The sequence below is a fragment of the Patiria miniata genome, unplaced genomic scaffold (assembly GCF_015706575.1).
Source record: "Patiria miniata isolate m_02_andy unplaced genomic scaffold, ASM1570657v1 HiC_scaffold_18, whole genome shotgun sequence".
NCBI classification, from domain to species: Eukaryota; Metazoa; Echinodermata; class Asteroidea; order Valvatida; family Asterinidae; genus Patiria; species Patiria miniata.
The window spans coordinates 13,923,340-13,938,321 of NW_024037056.1; the positions used below are offsets into that span (position 1 = coordinate 13,923,340).

The 14,982-nt window shown below is 40.3% G+C and overlaps 2 protein-coding genes across 2 annotated transcripts; both read left to right on the forward strand.

Moving 5' to 3' along the window:
- The first annotated feature begins 2,919 nt into the window (after positions 1 to 2,919).
- Positions 2,920 to 4,053, forward strand: LOC119725160 (thyrotropin-releasing hormone receptor-like). The gene has a single exon (XM_038196521.1). The coding sequence runs from the start codon at positions 2,920 to 2,922 to the stop codon at positions 4,051 to 4,053; it is 1,134 nt and encodes a 377-aa protein (XP_038052449.1).
- Positions 4,054 to 7,200: 3,147 nt separating this feature from the next.
- Positions 7,201 to 8,532, forward strand: LOC119725162 (thyrotropin-releasing hormone receptor-like). Its single transcript, XM_038196522.1, has one exon. It carries the CDS (start codon positions 7,363 to 7,365, stop codon positions 8,530 to 8,532), a length of 1,170 nt encoding a protein of 389 aa, XP_038052450.1. The 5' UTR covers positions 7,201 to 7,362.
- Positions 8,533 to 14,982: the final 6,450 nt, after the last annotated feature.

Genomic DNA, 14,982 nt, shown 5'->3' on the forward strand with positions numbered 1-14,982 from the left:
TGCACGGCATCGTTTGAATTCCCGAAGTACTTGACCTGGCTGTGATTAAGAAAATGCGGGTTTGCTGTGCTTTCTCTGTTTATTTTGGCGGCTTGTCAATTTTCAGACCCAGTTTGGTATTTCGATTCCTTGCAATGATCTTCTTCAGGTTTTTTGTAATTCGATGGACAAAGACTTTCGATGGCGCACATGCACCAAAGATTTATGTTTACCCCGAATGACTTTGACCCGCTATATTTAACACGTGCGCAGTCCCAACACAGATGTGGCTCATTTCCAAGTTGAGTGGCACAGAGACAACCCAGTCTGTTTAATTTGACGTATACTAGATAGCCTAGATGTTCGCTAAACTTAATTGGTAACTATTATCAACTCGATCCTTTTATATCTTTGGTATTGCATTTTGCCTGATGAGTTAAAAAACAGCATTTGGGCTGTCCTTGCTCACCAGTGAATACATTGCACATGCTTTTGGAAGGGAAAATGTTGCAATGACTATAATTATTTTTAGCAGCTCAACAAATCATCGTGTCTTTCCGTATAGTTAGTTAGTTAGTAACAAACGTTGGCATTGTCTATTGCTCCTACATATTTTGACCGATTTCAACCAAACTTTGTCAAAAGTATCAGTAGCCCGGCCCCAACATGTCACATGATCAAACTGAGGTCATCATGGGGTCACCGGGATCAAGAATCGGATTTGTTTTAACTCAAACACTACTCCTTCCAGAAATTGCATGGCACAATCACGTGACTCATGCATGAACACGAATTCGTTGGCCTGCAGCTTCCGAGATATTTCCGATCGTGCTTGGTTATGAGTGTGTTACTTTTAAAATGTTGCAACTGGACATATTATATAAAAAAAAAATGGCCGGTTGAGCACGGAAGCTGCACTTTCGTCACTTCTCGCCTTTGCCATCACAACGTAAATCGCAATACTTCGTGGGGAGGGCGCTCCAGTATTGCTAATTTAATTTTGATTATAACATTCAATTTATTCACTTGAGTAGGAAACACCAGCCTGCAAAAGCGATCATAGTCCAGTCACGTTTTGAAGATGATGCCTAGATACCTGTATGAATCATGGCATTCACCTTGATGACTAATAGTGTGGAAATAAATGTTTTCTTAAATTGAGTTATATTGAATTGAATCGAATATCCGAGGGTTTTTATGAATTTAAAACATTTCTTGGCGCCAGCTTGCACGGTTTCGTGCACAGCTATAGCTAAGGATATTTCCAATTATCGATCTAACTTGGTACAAATTACCCATTGCCGTTACATTTTTATTATCTGAAAAGCAATTAGGTATCCGCTTTATGACTTCGCAAAGTAGTACCATGGCTCATCGAACAAAGCAATTGAACCTGAAGCATCTTTACACCGTTCTAGAGCGGTAATCCGAAGGTCGCACGTTCAAACCCCGCAACAGTTAGTCTTTGTTGAACTTAGTTGCTTTATTTTGAATTAATTATTATTAAAAATAGCTTGTAAATGATTGCTGGTTTTTGAATGATAGGTCTTGTACATGGGCGTCGCAAGGGGGGGGGGAAAGGGGGGGGGCACTTGCCCCCCCCCCCCGGAAAAGCAAAAAAAAAAAAAAAAAAAAAGGAAGAAAAAAAAGAACAGAAAAAAAGAAAAAGAGGCGCGAAGACAAAGTGGTGTAAATTTAATGAGTTGGGGGGGGCAAAATGTCCCTGCCCCCCTCTAAAACTGATAAATCGAGAATGTGTTGAGAAATACAAGCATTTTTTGGCAAAAAAATCTTTGCCCCCTCTAGCAAAAATCCTGGCGACGCCCATGGTCTTGTGGTAATGTTCTTGTGGTTCTTCTTTGATCTTGAGTGAAATCTGCTCTTGAAAAACATCTGCATTATCTGCGTCACTTGTTGTTCATTGTTCGAATCTACTTCATGTTTAACTGATTATATGTATATAATTATTGAGATTACTATTAAATCCTATCATCAGTGCTTTTCAGTTTTGTCTTGCTTTGTTGGGATGGCACATCCACCACAAGCTTCAGCTTTTTAGGACCATGCCTGGACACGTACACATGTCTGAATGTATGGTATTCGCATTGATGATTAATAGGTGCGGAAATAAATGTTTTCTTGAATTGAATTAAACCGTATTGAATTGAATATCTGAGAATTTTGAAAACATTGTTTTTGGCGCACAGCTGGTATGGAACCGTTCCATTTCACCTGCACAGCTAGCTAAATAAAGGTCGTTTCCACATGATTTCCACCTGGTACAAAATGCCCATCACCGTAAATGTTTATTATCTGAAAAGCAATTAGGTACCATTAGGACTTCGCACCAGGGATCATCTGCTATCATGCATGTTGAGAAATAACCAGCCGGCTTTCTGTGTAAACTTATCATTCAAATGGAAGTGCGTGCGTGGGGCGCGACCTGTTGCAACGTTAGACGCAAACTCATCAGCAATCGTTGTGTATAGTATATTAATCATAATATCATAATAAGAACTCTCCTGTTCGAATCGACTTGTTTTCAACACCTGCGATCTCCATAGAGTTTGTTTGAAACCGGATGCTGCAAAATGTCCTGCTTGCAATCTCACCAGGAACACAAATCCTCTAGGAGCTGTTAAATTCGGCTCTCAGTTGCAAATGTATTGAGGCTGGTGATATATAAGGCCAGCCTGGCGACGAGTTGTCTCTAGTTGAGCAGACTTGAAGCTGACTGCAATCTCAGTCGCAGATTTACAGGAAAGTGTCGGAAATAACCGGAAAAACGTGGTACTGTTTGGAGAAATTGGAAGGCTCTCATCGGAGAGTAGCATACCCCAGGCAGCTCCATACGTCTGCGACAGCAGAGTTAACGATCTGAATTTATTGAAGATGAATACATCGGACACCATTTCGAAGTCCTCTTCGTTCGACTTCAGTATGACTGCAGGAAACTGCTCTCCGGATCACACTCTCTATCTAGACGATCCTTACGAAGCATCTCTCTACTTGTATCAACCCATCGATAAGATCATGACGTTTTACATCATCCCGGTCATCTCTGTCTTCGGTATCCTGTCCAATCTTGCTTTCATCCTTGTGGTCTACAAAGTCCCCTTCATGCGGTCTCCTACTAGTTGCTATCTGGTACAACTGGCCGTGTCAGACACGATCTTTCTTCTAGTTGCCGCGGTGGAGAAGATCGTGCTCATTTCCTCGACTCCGATCCAGTTGGATATGTCGTCGATTGGGTTCGTACCGGGCTGCATTCTCCGGCATGGCTTGTTGGACATGGCGTACTTCGCCTCCTTGCTCTTCATCACAGCGGTGACATTCGATCGGTACATCGCAATCTGCCGGCCGCTTAGGGTGCGCCGCTACACCAAAACTCGCCGAGCAAAACTCAGTGGGATCTTCTGGGTGACAGCTATTGTATTCGCGGCTTGCCTGGTTCCAGCATTCTACACCTTACTCTGCATCGTGCCGCCCGAGTTTGAAACCTCGGACTTCCCTCAACAGATCTTAGTCTGTGATTCCGAGTTCATTCCCAAGTGGGTCTTCTACGTTCGGTACCCTATGAAGACTCTGCCTTTCTTTATCAGTCTTGCCATTAACGTCGTGTTCTACGTCGCCATCTTGCGCGCCATACGCAGGCGCAAGAAGACAATGCGGAGCGCGCTCACGCACTCCACTGCCCAATCGCGACACGCGCGCAACGCGGTGGACAGGATGGTTCTAGTGACTGGAGGATTGTTCTTTATACTCCTGTCGCCACTGGAGTTCTACTTCATTGTGATAACTATCACAGAAATATTGAACTATCTCCCCTTATCAGTAGAACAGGAAGCCATTGTGATTTGGGTTTTCCGCTTGTTGTCTTATGTTAACTCCTCCATTAATCCTGTCGTGTATAACATCACAAACTCACGCTACCGTGAGGCGTTCAAGATGGTGTTTTGGCGCAAAACATCAAAACCAGGAAATTCATCAACAAGTGTTGTCAACATCCAACATGCTCAGCAACATGACAATTCGCCAACTTCAGTTTCCAACGCTTTAGAAACACACCTATAAAATATCTTCTCAAAATGTGACTGTACTCTTTATTTTACTGACACTTGACCCGGCTTTTATTGGGGCAAAATGCTACTATTGGCAATTCATTTAAGATAACTAGTTTATCCATTCATATTGGTCGGGAGCCCGTTACGTTGCCGATCTTTAATTGGTTGATATAACACCGGCTGGCTAGTTTTAAGCCCTTTTCCGGTGTAACGTAAAATTCGGACGCCTATGAAGTCTGATTCCTTTTATCCTTTTATTGGTTGAATGTTCTACAATCTACACCTTAGGCATCTACACGTTAGGCATGTGCGTCTTATGACGCACCGTTGGAAAGGCCTTCTTTCGTTGATTACTTTAAAATGATAGCTTGCCAGAAAGATTAATTTCACAGGGAGTTTAGTCCACTTACTATCTTTCAACCAAGTATGTTTTTCAACAATAATACGCCAGTTACTTTTTCGGATGGCTGCAAATGATGGACTATAGCTTTCAAAACCTGACTCGGCACCTTTTGAATTGAAATCGAGATCCTAGAATACGGTTTTCTTGGAATATACAGCACTCACTGAGCTGAAACTTCATCAGGTTGGTTGAAAAGCACCCTTCTTTAGATTTTAAGCACTCTTCTTTAGTTTGTGTTGCCTCAAAAAAATGCACAAATGACAAATGATGTACTCTAACTTTAAGACCGGCTTAAGGTCCTGCCGCCGATAATGTACCTCGCGTTCGACTCGGGCCATTATCAGCATCCATTCACCAAGCCAGTCTTAAACGGATTTGTTTAAAACCGTCCAAACACATACTTACTCCCTTCCTTAAATATAATATATTGAACGTGTACAGCCTAACGTATTCAAGATGTAAGTATATGATTCTTGATGTTATTGCGAAACTGTGTTATACTAAGGCGGTCAAATAATGTGTATACTAGCGATGATTATAAAATATGTAATGATTTGCTTTTGCTGTAATTTTCAGAAATGAATAGATTTGGGGGTTAGTATTTCATACCAAATTATTGTACACTCAACTGTTTCAAGTTTTGTGTTCATAGTAGCTGGAAAATCCAAGAAAACAACTATGTTCTTGGTGTCTGGTTCCCTGACCCTACTTCAGCCTAAATGAACCAATGTGTACACGTTAGGGAATTGTCAGGACAGGGAACCAGACTATATGGCTTGCACCCGTTCTCGGATGTGTTACCTACTGCAAAAAAAATGTGGACAATTTGGTGAATTAAGGGCAGTATTTAAAAAAAAGGTCAGGTTATTTTTGCAACGATGGTCAGCCGATAATAGTTAGACATTGATACAAAAATGTACATTTTCTTGAAACTATCAGTACACAAGGTGACATAATTGTACGGAAACCTTGAGACTATTAATCATAATAATTTGGTATTTCATAATTTGGTATTTCGAAATAACTTAGTATTTCGTAATAATTTTTTTTATTTTTGTTTTTGTTATGTTTGCAAATGTTGTATATTTCCTTTCAATGAATTTGCTCAATACCTTGCATAAGGCTAATTTTAAGGAAGAATGGTTGCCAAATAGTCGCTATAACAGTGACGTAAATTACTAAACTATTTAATTTCAAGCGAAACACTCAGAAATTTTCTTTGCTGTGACATTTGGGAAAACGTTTCTTTATTGAAAGCGCTGGGAAATTCGTTTAATGACTTTATGTTAATATGGATGGTTGAATAATGACATTTGTCCGGTTATTCGTGTGAATGTGTGCTTGAAACAGTGCAGTTCAATTTTAAACAAAACTGCTCTTGCTCCGTAGAAAGAATCATCAGCCTGTGATTCGGCAACGGTAAGGCCAGGACTGAGCAATTCAGCACCGCAATCCGGCCCGGAAATTTGGTGAACGGTACCCCAAAGCACACGGTTGATTTTTCCCACTGGTGCGGAAAGGAGCCCTGCTGATTTCCTTCACCCTCGTGCGCAAAACACGAAAGCAATTTCAATTTGTTTTATTCTGTGCCTCAAAGAAAAAAATACCACTTAGGCCAGAAAGTCATGCCTATGGCGATTTAAGTGGTTTTCTAACTGGAAAAAAAGCGACAGAAGTTGGAGAAATTGAGAGAATATGACTCGAATATTTGGACCCCTGTACATTTACATTGCACCGCTTTCGCTTCTTGCCGCGAGGCCTAATTTATGCGCATGCGTGCATAGTTATGAATGTATTATTTAAAAAAAAATACATTGGTCAATCTTAAAAAGTCTAAGAAAATGGCACAAATCCAAAGTAAACTTTTATTGTATACATTTGAATAATTGTGTATGGATATATTGTTTCGGATCATTAGGCCTAGACAGCATTTTTTCAATTGTGGACCGTGTTCGCCTCAAATCTGCTATCGTACTTGTATAGAAATAACAGTCCTATGATGTTCTTTATCTGCCATCTCGCATCTTGCAACTCGCCCCGGGGATCTGATTAATCCGGCCAGGGGAGAGGTGAGATGCGAGGTGGCAGATAAAGAACACAATACAATCCGGCTTTCTTGGTAATCTCAGTCAAATTGAATTGGCCTGTCGCCGTTTGCGAGTTAGCCTAGCTCCTTAGACACCCCTATGCAGTTGTGTACGTTGAACTTTGTTTGTCTCAGATTGTGCGCGTTCCGCATCCATTTTGTTTATGGACAATAATATTCACAAGCTGCGTTGATGCGGCAGTCCAAGGCCTGTGGGGGTTAAGAGTCCCATGAAACCTTAGACGCAAACTCGTCAACAATATTTGTTTAGTATTTTTCACAGGCTCCTGTCCAATTTGACGTGATTTGACACCTGCGATCTCCATGGAGATTTGTTTTCTCATCACAGGCACACGAATACCACAGATAGTTGCCAAATTCTGATCTCATTTGCAAAAAAATATAGAGGCTGGGGATCTATAAAGCAAATATATTATTCACACGATAGGAACCCAACAATCCAATTAGCCTTTTTTTGACACCTGTGATCCATAGAGAGCTTTTTGAAATTGAATGCTGGAAGTATTCTATACGGACGGCCTCATCAGACACACCGATGCAATAAAAAGCTGCCAAATGCGGCTCTCATTTGCAAATGAATTGAGGCTAGCGATATATAAGGCCGGCCTGGCAACGAGCTGTCTCCAGTTGAACAGACGTGAAGCTGACTGAATGCACAGTCGCAGAGTTGCAGGAAAGTGTTGGAGCTAATCGGAGAAACTTGGTATTGTTGGGACAGTTCGGAAGGTCCTCATTGGAGAGGTGACTATACCAGACAACTCCAATTAACCGTCTCCGGCAGCAAAGGTTTCAATCTGAATTTTGGCAAAATGAATGCATCTGACACGATTTCGTTTTCCTCTTCGTTCGACTTCAGTATGAGCGCAGGAAACTGCTCTCCGGATGACACCCTTTATCTTGACGATCCTTATTACGCATCTTTCTACTTGTATCAACCCATCGATAAGATCATGACGTTTTACATCATCCCGGTCATCTCTGTCTTCGGTATCCTGTCCAATCTTGCTTTCATCCTTGTGGTCTACAAAGTCCCCTTCATGCGGTCTCCTACTAGTTGCTATCTGGTACAACTGGCCGTGTCAGACACGATCTTTCTTCTAGTTGCCGCGGTGGAGAAGATCGTGCTGGTTTCCTCGACTCCGATCCAGTTGGATATGTCGCCGATTGGGTTCGTACCGGGCTGCATTCTCCGGCCGGGCTTATTGGACACCCCGTACTTCGCCTCCTTGTTCTTCATCACAGCGGTGACATTCGATCGTTATATCGCAATCTGCTGGCCGCTTAGGGTGCGCCTCCAAACCAAAACTCGCCGAGCAAAAGTCAGCTTGTTCTCTTGGTTGACAGCTATCGTATTCGCGGCTTGCCTGCTTCCAGCATTCTACACCTTACTCTGCATCGTGCCGCCCGAGTTTGAAACCTCGGAGTTCCCTCAACAGATCCTAGCATGTGATACCTCGTTCGTTCCCAAGATTTTCTACTACGTACGGTACGCTCTACAGACTCTGCCATTCTTCGTCAGCCTGGTTATCGACGTCGTCTTGTACGTCGCCATCTTGCGCGCCATACGCAGGCGCAAGAAGACAATGCGGAGCGCGCTCACGCACTCCACTGCCCAATCGCGACACGCGCGCAACGCGGTGGACAGGATGGTTCTAGTGACTGGAGGATTGTTCTTTCTTCTTCTCTCGCCATTGGAGTGTTACTTTATTGTGATATCTATCTCAGAAATATTTGATTATTATCCCCTGTCTGCAGAACAGGAAGCCATTGTGATTTGGGTTTTCCGCTTGTTGTCTTATGTTAACTCCTCCATTAATCCTGTCGTGTATAACATCACAAACTCGCGCTACCGTGAGGCGTTTAAGATGGTGTTTTGGCGCAAAACATCAAAACCGGAAAATTCGTCAACAAGTATTTTCAACATCCAACATGCCGCCCAGCGTCAGGCAGATCCGTCAACTTCAGTTACCAATGCTTGACAAAACACACTTTCAAAACGTCTTCTCAAAAGCTGTTCTCTTAAGTTAACTGACACTTGTAGCTCTGCTATTTTCGCGAATACTGTTTTCTTGTTTGCATCTTTAATCTACAAATCATGTGTAGAGCTTAAGATTCATCATTTTGTATCTGATTGTTGATGTTATAGTCCAGGCAAAATACTTCATTTTTTGAGTGAACCTCAAACAAATTGCAACATAATTTTTTTCGCCACGGTGCATTTCAATAAGGTCCCTAAAATGACATACTAAAAGTCCAAAAAAATCCAAGTGGTGGAAATGCCTAATTTGCATAAATCCAAAATGGCCGAACATTTTTGGACTTTCACATTGATTTGGTCATATTTTTTATATTCGTTAGCTTTTTCAGGTACTTAAAACGACAATTGTAGTCCGTTTACATTGATTTCATAATTATTCTAGTCCTACGTGAATTCAATGACCATGAATTCAATTCTAATATTCTCGTCCATTTTCTGATATTTTTCGCCATAACCGATTGAAATCGCACCTCGCCAGTTTTCCTCTCATATCTGAATGCTGAAAATTAATATTTCTACAGCGTGTAGCCACAAACTTTTCTGTCGTAAACTCAGTGCAGAATTTTATTATGCCCATGCAAAAGAAAAAAACCCATAAAAGCCATTTTATGATGAAATTAGCATATGTTGCATAAACTCCAACGACGTTAGAGGCTCCGTCAAGTCTACCGTTGTCGTAAATTCAGCGCAGAATTTTATTATACCCATGCAAAAGACCAAGAAAAAAACCAAAATAAAAGCAATATTATCTTAAAATTAGCATAATTATGTTTCATAAACTTTAACGACGTGAGACGCTCTGTCAATTCTACCAATGTCGTAACTTTAGTGCAGAATTTTATTATGCCCATGCAAAAGACAAAAAAAACAAAAAAACAAACCAGCCATTTTATTTTAAGATTAGCATAATTCTGTTGCATAAACTCCAACCACGTTAGAGGCTTCGTTAACTCTACCAATAGTCCCAACTGGTTGTATGCTTGAGTAGCCATCCATGCAGCACCAGATGTGCGCTTCCTGATAGGCCTACAAGTCTTGTCGAGGTAGCAACAAGTTCAACTGCAGGTTGTGTGATTTTCTTTGTGACAAACACAGGGTAATGGGTGCAGGGTAATGGGTGGGGGATTGTGCAGTTCAATTATGATTAAGTCACTGTAAACACAAGAAAATATGTCAGCCCGACCACTCTGCGTTTGTAACTCAACAAACGCGAACCTCTAGTTTTCATATTGATTTTGCCATAACTCTCGTCCTACATTGCTTTTTGGGGTACTTTAAACAACAACTTGTCCTTTTACATTGATTTCATCATTATGCTAGTCCTGGGTACCTTTCTAGGTCCCTATGTTTCCCAAATTTGCCAAATGCCGTATAATAATCTTCCCATACAAACGGACAAACCGCCAGCACCACCATCACTACTTGAGGTCATCAGATGTGGGTGTAAGAAGCGTTCTTTCGTTTTGGACGGTTAGTCATGACGGTTCATGACAGCTCGTCATGACGGTCGTCCTGGCAAATCACATTCCTAGCTAAAACGAAGGGGCGTGATCAATGGATCTTGGCCAATCAACTGGCTCCTCTGTACGGTAAACTTTGTTGTTCGGGAATAAAGACTTTAGATTATTATTCAAATAATTATGGAAAACACACACACACCTACCTGCCAAGGACTGCCACGTCGAATGCCATGGGCGTCGCCAGGATTTTTTCTAGAGGGGGGTAATGCACATTTCGCCCCCCCCAAAAAAAAACCCAACAACAAACAAATACCTGTACTTTTGCCAGCATATTCTCAATTTATCTTTTTTCGAGGGTGGGCATGGGGGCATTTACCCACCACTTTATTGATGATAAAAAGTAGTAATTAAATAGTAAAGTCTGTCAGGAGCAAGTGTGGCCCATTGGGCCATGGGCAGCGCCGGCATTTATCTCCGGTTTCAGAGAATATTTCTATTCCCCCTGGATGGGATGCTAGTCCATCGCAGGTTACTCCACAGCTAATACCGGCACCCATTTATACTCCTGGTTGGAGAGAGGCAAGCGTGGATGAAGTCTGCCCTAGGACACAACATAATGGCCAGCACCTGAATTCGAACTCCTGACCCTCTGATCATGAGTCACAAACCCTAACCACACTACGGCACAAAAAAAGGAGTTTGATCACTGCTTGCTCAATTGGAAGTTGGTTGCTGCCTCGGCAAATAATATGGAAGACATAATCTAAGTTTTGATGCGCATTTCTGGTGCTGCACATGGCTACCCGAAAATAAAAACGTTAAACTTCAATTTGGAGATTGACGGATCCTCTAAAGTCCTTGGAGTTAATGTACACAAAATTATGGCTGTTTTGTCTTTGCACAGACGTAATAAAATTATATTCTGAATTATCGAAAGAACGGTTCGTGGCTAGACTGTACGAATCATAATTTTCTGCATAAGCAATAAAATATGCTCAATATTTTCTAAAAAAAAAAAAAAAAAAGGATTTTGTGGCTTTTTGGTTTTTGCAGGGCATAATAAAAGTTTGCTCTGTTATTTTTTGGTCTCATTTTAATAGTTTATAAAATTAGGCAGTTGCTGAACGGCAGAGAGGATTTGCAACCGCCCCCTCTAAATCTGATACTGTAGAAGGAAGCTTGTTGGAAATGACAGGCTGCAATTATTGTCCATTTGTCTTTTGTTCTTCCTCGTTTCTACTCATGAATATTAATTTGTGAAGACAATTTATTTTAAAGCCAGCCATCCAGTCAAAGTAATAGAAGCAGAAAAAAAGCTGCCTAATATGGGAGACGTGATCCACTTTTTTTGGTTCACATTTTTTGACTACACAAAAACATAAGCAGTGTCGGTAGACTTCAATTTGGAATTTGACAGAGCCTCTGAGTCCCTGGAGTTTATGTAACATATGCTTATCATCTAAAAATACATGTTTTTTATTACGTTCTGTTGAAACTAAACTGGTGAGGTACCATTGCAATCAGTTATGGCGAAAAAAAAGAGAAGTGTATGAAATCAAATAGTTCTTGTTATTTCGCCCTGGGGTTGTGGTGCGTGTGCCCTTGGGCAAAGCACTTAATTTGCCACTCATTTGGCCCACCCAGGATTTTTTTTTGTAGCGGGGGCAAAGCAAATTAATTGTCCCCCAAAATCCTTGTATTCTCTCTAGCATATTTTCAATTGATCATTTTGTTTTTGGGTGGGCGCGGGACATTTGCCCACCCCACCCCCAGTGACACCCCTGCAGACGCCCATTTTGTTAGATGTGTATTAAATTAATAGCAAATATGACTTAAACTAGGCAGGAGGCACATGTCGTGCAATGTTTAGAATTCTGAAAGAAAAGAATTGAGAAAAAAACCTCTTCCATGCAGGCACAGATGAAGTCGCACAGAAAAATGAAGGATTATGGGGTATATTGCAAAAGTGGCATTTTAGTGTTTGAATCCACATGTACATAGTACATGTATATATAAACACATGCACTGGGTTCAAAACTACATGTAGTGATGAAAGTTTGCCAATTTATTCTCGCAATAAACAAATGAACCCTGTAATCCATCATGTTTTCGTACGAGTTCATCGGCGCCCTAAGACAGTCCCTGCATGAAAGAGATTTCTTCCTGCTCCTTTTCTTTAAGAACTTTAAACATCGTGTGGTAAATAAATGTAGGGCCTATGGCCTTGTACCCCTTTTGAAACTCCCGCACTAATCCCATTCAAAGTGAGCAACTGCATGGGCTTGCTTTCAATTTCCATTGTTGTTGCATTCGATTTCAATTTGCATTGTTGTTGCATTCTAAAGTCTTTATTACGAATGACAAAGGTTACCGTACAGAGGAGCCAGTTGATTGACAAAATTTTATTGATCACACCCCTTCGTTTCAGCGAGGAATGTGATTGGACAGGACGACCGTTATGACGAGCTGTCATGACGAACCGTCATGACTAACCGTCCAAAAACGAAAGGACGCTAGAAAGACTTGTGCGAATAGAAAGTGCACGTGCCGAAAGTATGGTCTCTCTTGTTCAACTGCTTGCACTGAAAACCGTGGCACTAGTTGTGCCAACTCGCCACCACCAGACCTTGATCCTAGGCTGCTGAAGATTATAGTCTGCCACATAAGCGTTCATTCTAAGATACAATGATGTACGTGTAGATGATAACAATCAGACTAACATTGCATGCAAGCCAATATGGATGATAGGCCGCCAATATGAATCTTTGTGATATTTCTGTATTCATAACTGAACTTGGATTATCAGGAAAAGTACAATTGTTTTCTCCCTTCACAGTAATCATATAATGATAAGAAGTTAAGCTACGCTTTCATTTCATTTACTATTCCGTATTTTGTATTTTGAGTTGCATATTCGAAAGTGATATTGTTAAGTGATTTAGCGAGAACCACTTAAATAATTGCGACTTTAACTATGATTGTGTTTTTATTTAATTGACTTGCTACTTGTTCCTTTTTAGTTGTTAAGAATTAGTATTTAACTTTGTCACTCTGTTCTTGGATGAAGATTACTCAATATGTATCTTGCGCCTCTTAAATCAGACTCAATAAAAGTGCAAAACCTGATGAATAGTTACCCACGCGACCCATTTTCCATGGCCTAAGTCCCAACATGGGTCCTAATTGTGCTGTAACTTCAACTTTACTTTACTTTATTTGAATCCATGCAAATTAACATAAGGCATTTATGCAAATTATTATACGGCATTTGGCAAAGTTGGGAAACATAGGGATCTCGAAAGGTACCCAGGACTAGAATAATGATGAAATCAACGTAAAAGGAAAAAAAAAATGTTTAAAGTACCCCAAAAGTAATGTAGGACGAGAGTTATGGCCAAATCAGTATGAAAATCATACAATTAGTGGCCATTTTGAATTTATGCAAATTAGGCATATTTCCACCACTTGGATTTTTTTGTACTTTTTTTTCGGGACCATATAGAGATGCTCTGTGTTGTGATATTTATGTATACATACATGTAACTGAACTAGAAGTTATTAGGAAAAATTCAATTGTGATGTCAACACATGACAGCCATAATTTTAACTTTAATTTATGCAAATTAATATACGGCATTTATGCAAATTATTATACCGCATTTGGCAAATTTGGGAAACATAGGGATCTTGAAATTTACCTAGGACTAGAGTAATGATGAAATCAATGTAAATTAAAGGACTAAAATTATTGTTTAAAGTTCCTCAAGAAGCTAATAGTATGAGAAATATGACCAAATCATTGTGAAAGTCCTAAAATATGCGGCAATTTTGGATTTATGCAAATTAGACATATTTCCACCACTTGGATTTTTTTGGACTTTTAGTATGTCATTTTAGGGACCTTAAAGAAATGCACTGTGGTAAAAAAAATTCTGTTGCAATTTGTTTGAGGTCAAACCTTATATTGCCTGGACTATTATTGCGAAGTTGTGTTACTTTTACTTGGGCAGACGAGAGTTTGTATATAGATATCTTTATTAAATTAATATCAGATCAGGACAAATTGAAGGGCTAATTTTAAGTAAGAATGGTTGCTTAACAGTCACTTATTATTTGCTTTGAAAATTCAAATTCAACATGTTCAGAAATATGCTTTGATGGTATTAATAGGGCATTTGGGAAAACGCTTCTGTTTGCAAGCACTAAAATTATTTCGTGTATGTAAATATAGTTGCCGTTGTGTTTCTAAATAGTGTGCCGATTAATTTGGGTTATGGATTGTAAAAAAAAAAAACGCTTAAAATTGTACTGAAGCATTGAAACAATAGTTGATTGAAATAATTCCTGTTATTTCTAGGTATGTTTGCTTGGTAAATATCATAGTGGTGCTCAATTTTAAACAAAATTGGTGTAGTTCCATAAGTTGGCTTTAAATGTCACATTCCATATTTATTCATTAAACCTTGTCGTCTTTACATTGCAAAGTTGAAAGACTTTGTAGTGAACTCCTTTGACCGTACCTGTATACGGTATCAAAGCGGTCAAAAACACTTTTTCAGTGTCGCATGAAATTTAGTAGAAGTAAAATTACTCATCGAATATGAACTTCAATTAGGTACACTTTATGACTTCGAACAGGGCTCGTCTGCCATCGTCACCAACTTAATTGCGCTACCGTTAGGCGCTCAGGATGGTGTTCTGGCGCAAAACATCCAAACCGGAAAACCATAAAGAGCTTTTTGAAATTGAATGCTGGAAGTATTCTATACGGACGGTCTCTCAGACACACCGATGCAATAAAAAGCTGCCAAATGCGGCTCTCATTTGCAAATGTATTGAGGCTAGCGATATATAAGGCCGGCCTGGCAACGAGCTGTCTCCAGTTGAACAGACCTGAAGCTGACTGAAAGCACAGTCGCAGAGTTGCAGGA

Coding starts and splice junctions, on each gene's coding strand:
- LOC119725160 (XM_038196521.1), top strand. CDS start 2,920: ATGACTGCAGGAAACTGCTCTCCGGATCACACTCTCTATCTAGACGAT.
- LOC119725162 (XM_038196522.1), top strand. CDS start 7,363: ATGAATGCATCTGACACGATTTCGTTTTCCTCTTCGTTCGACTTCAGT.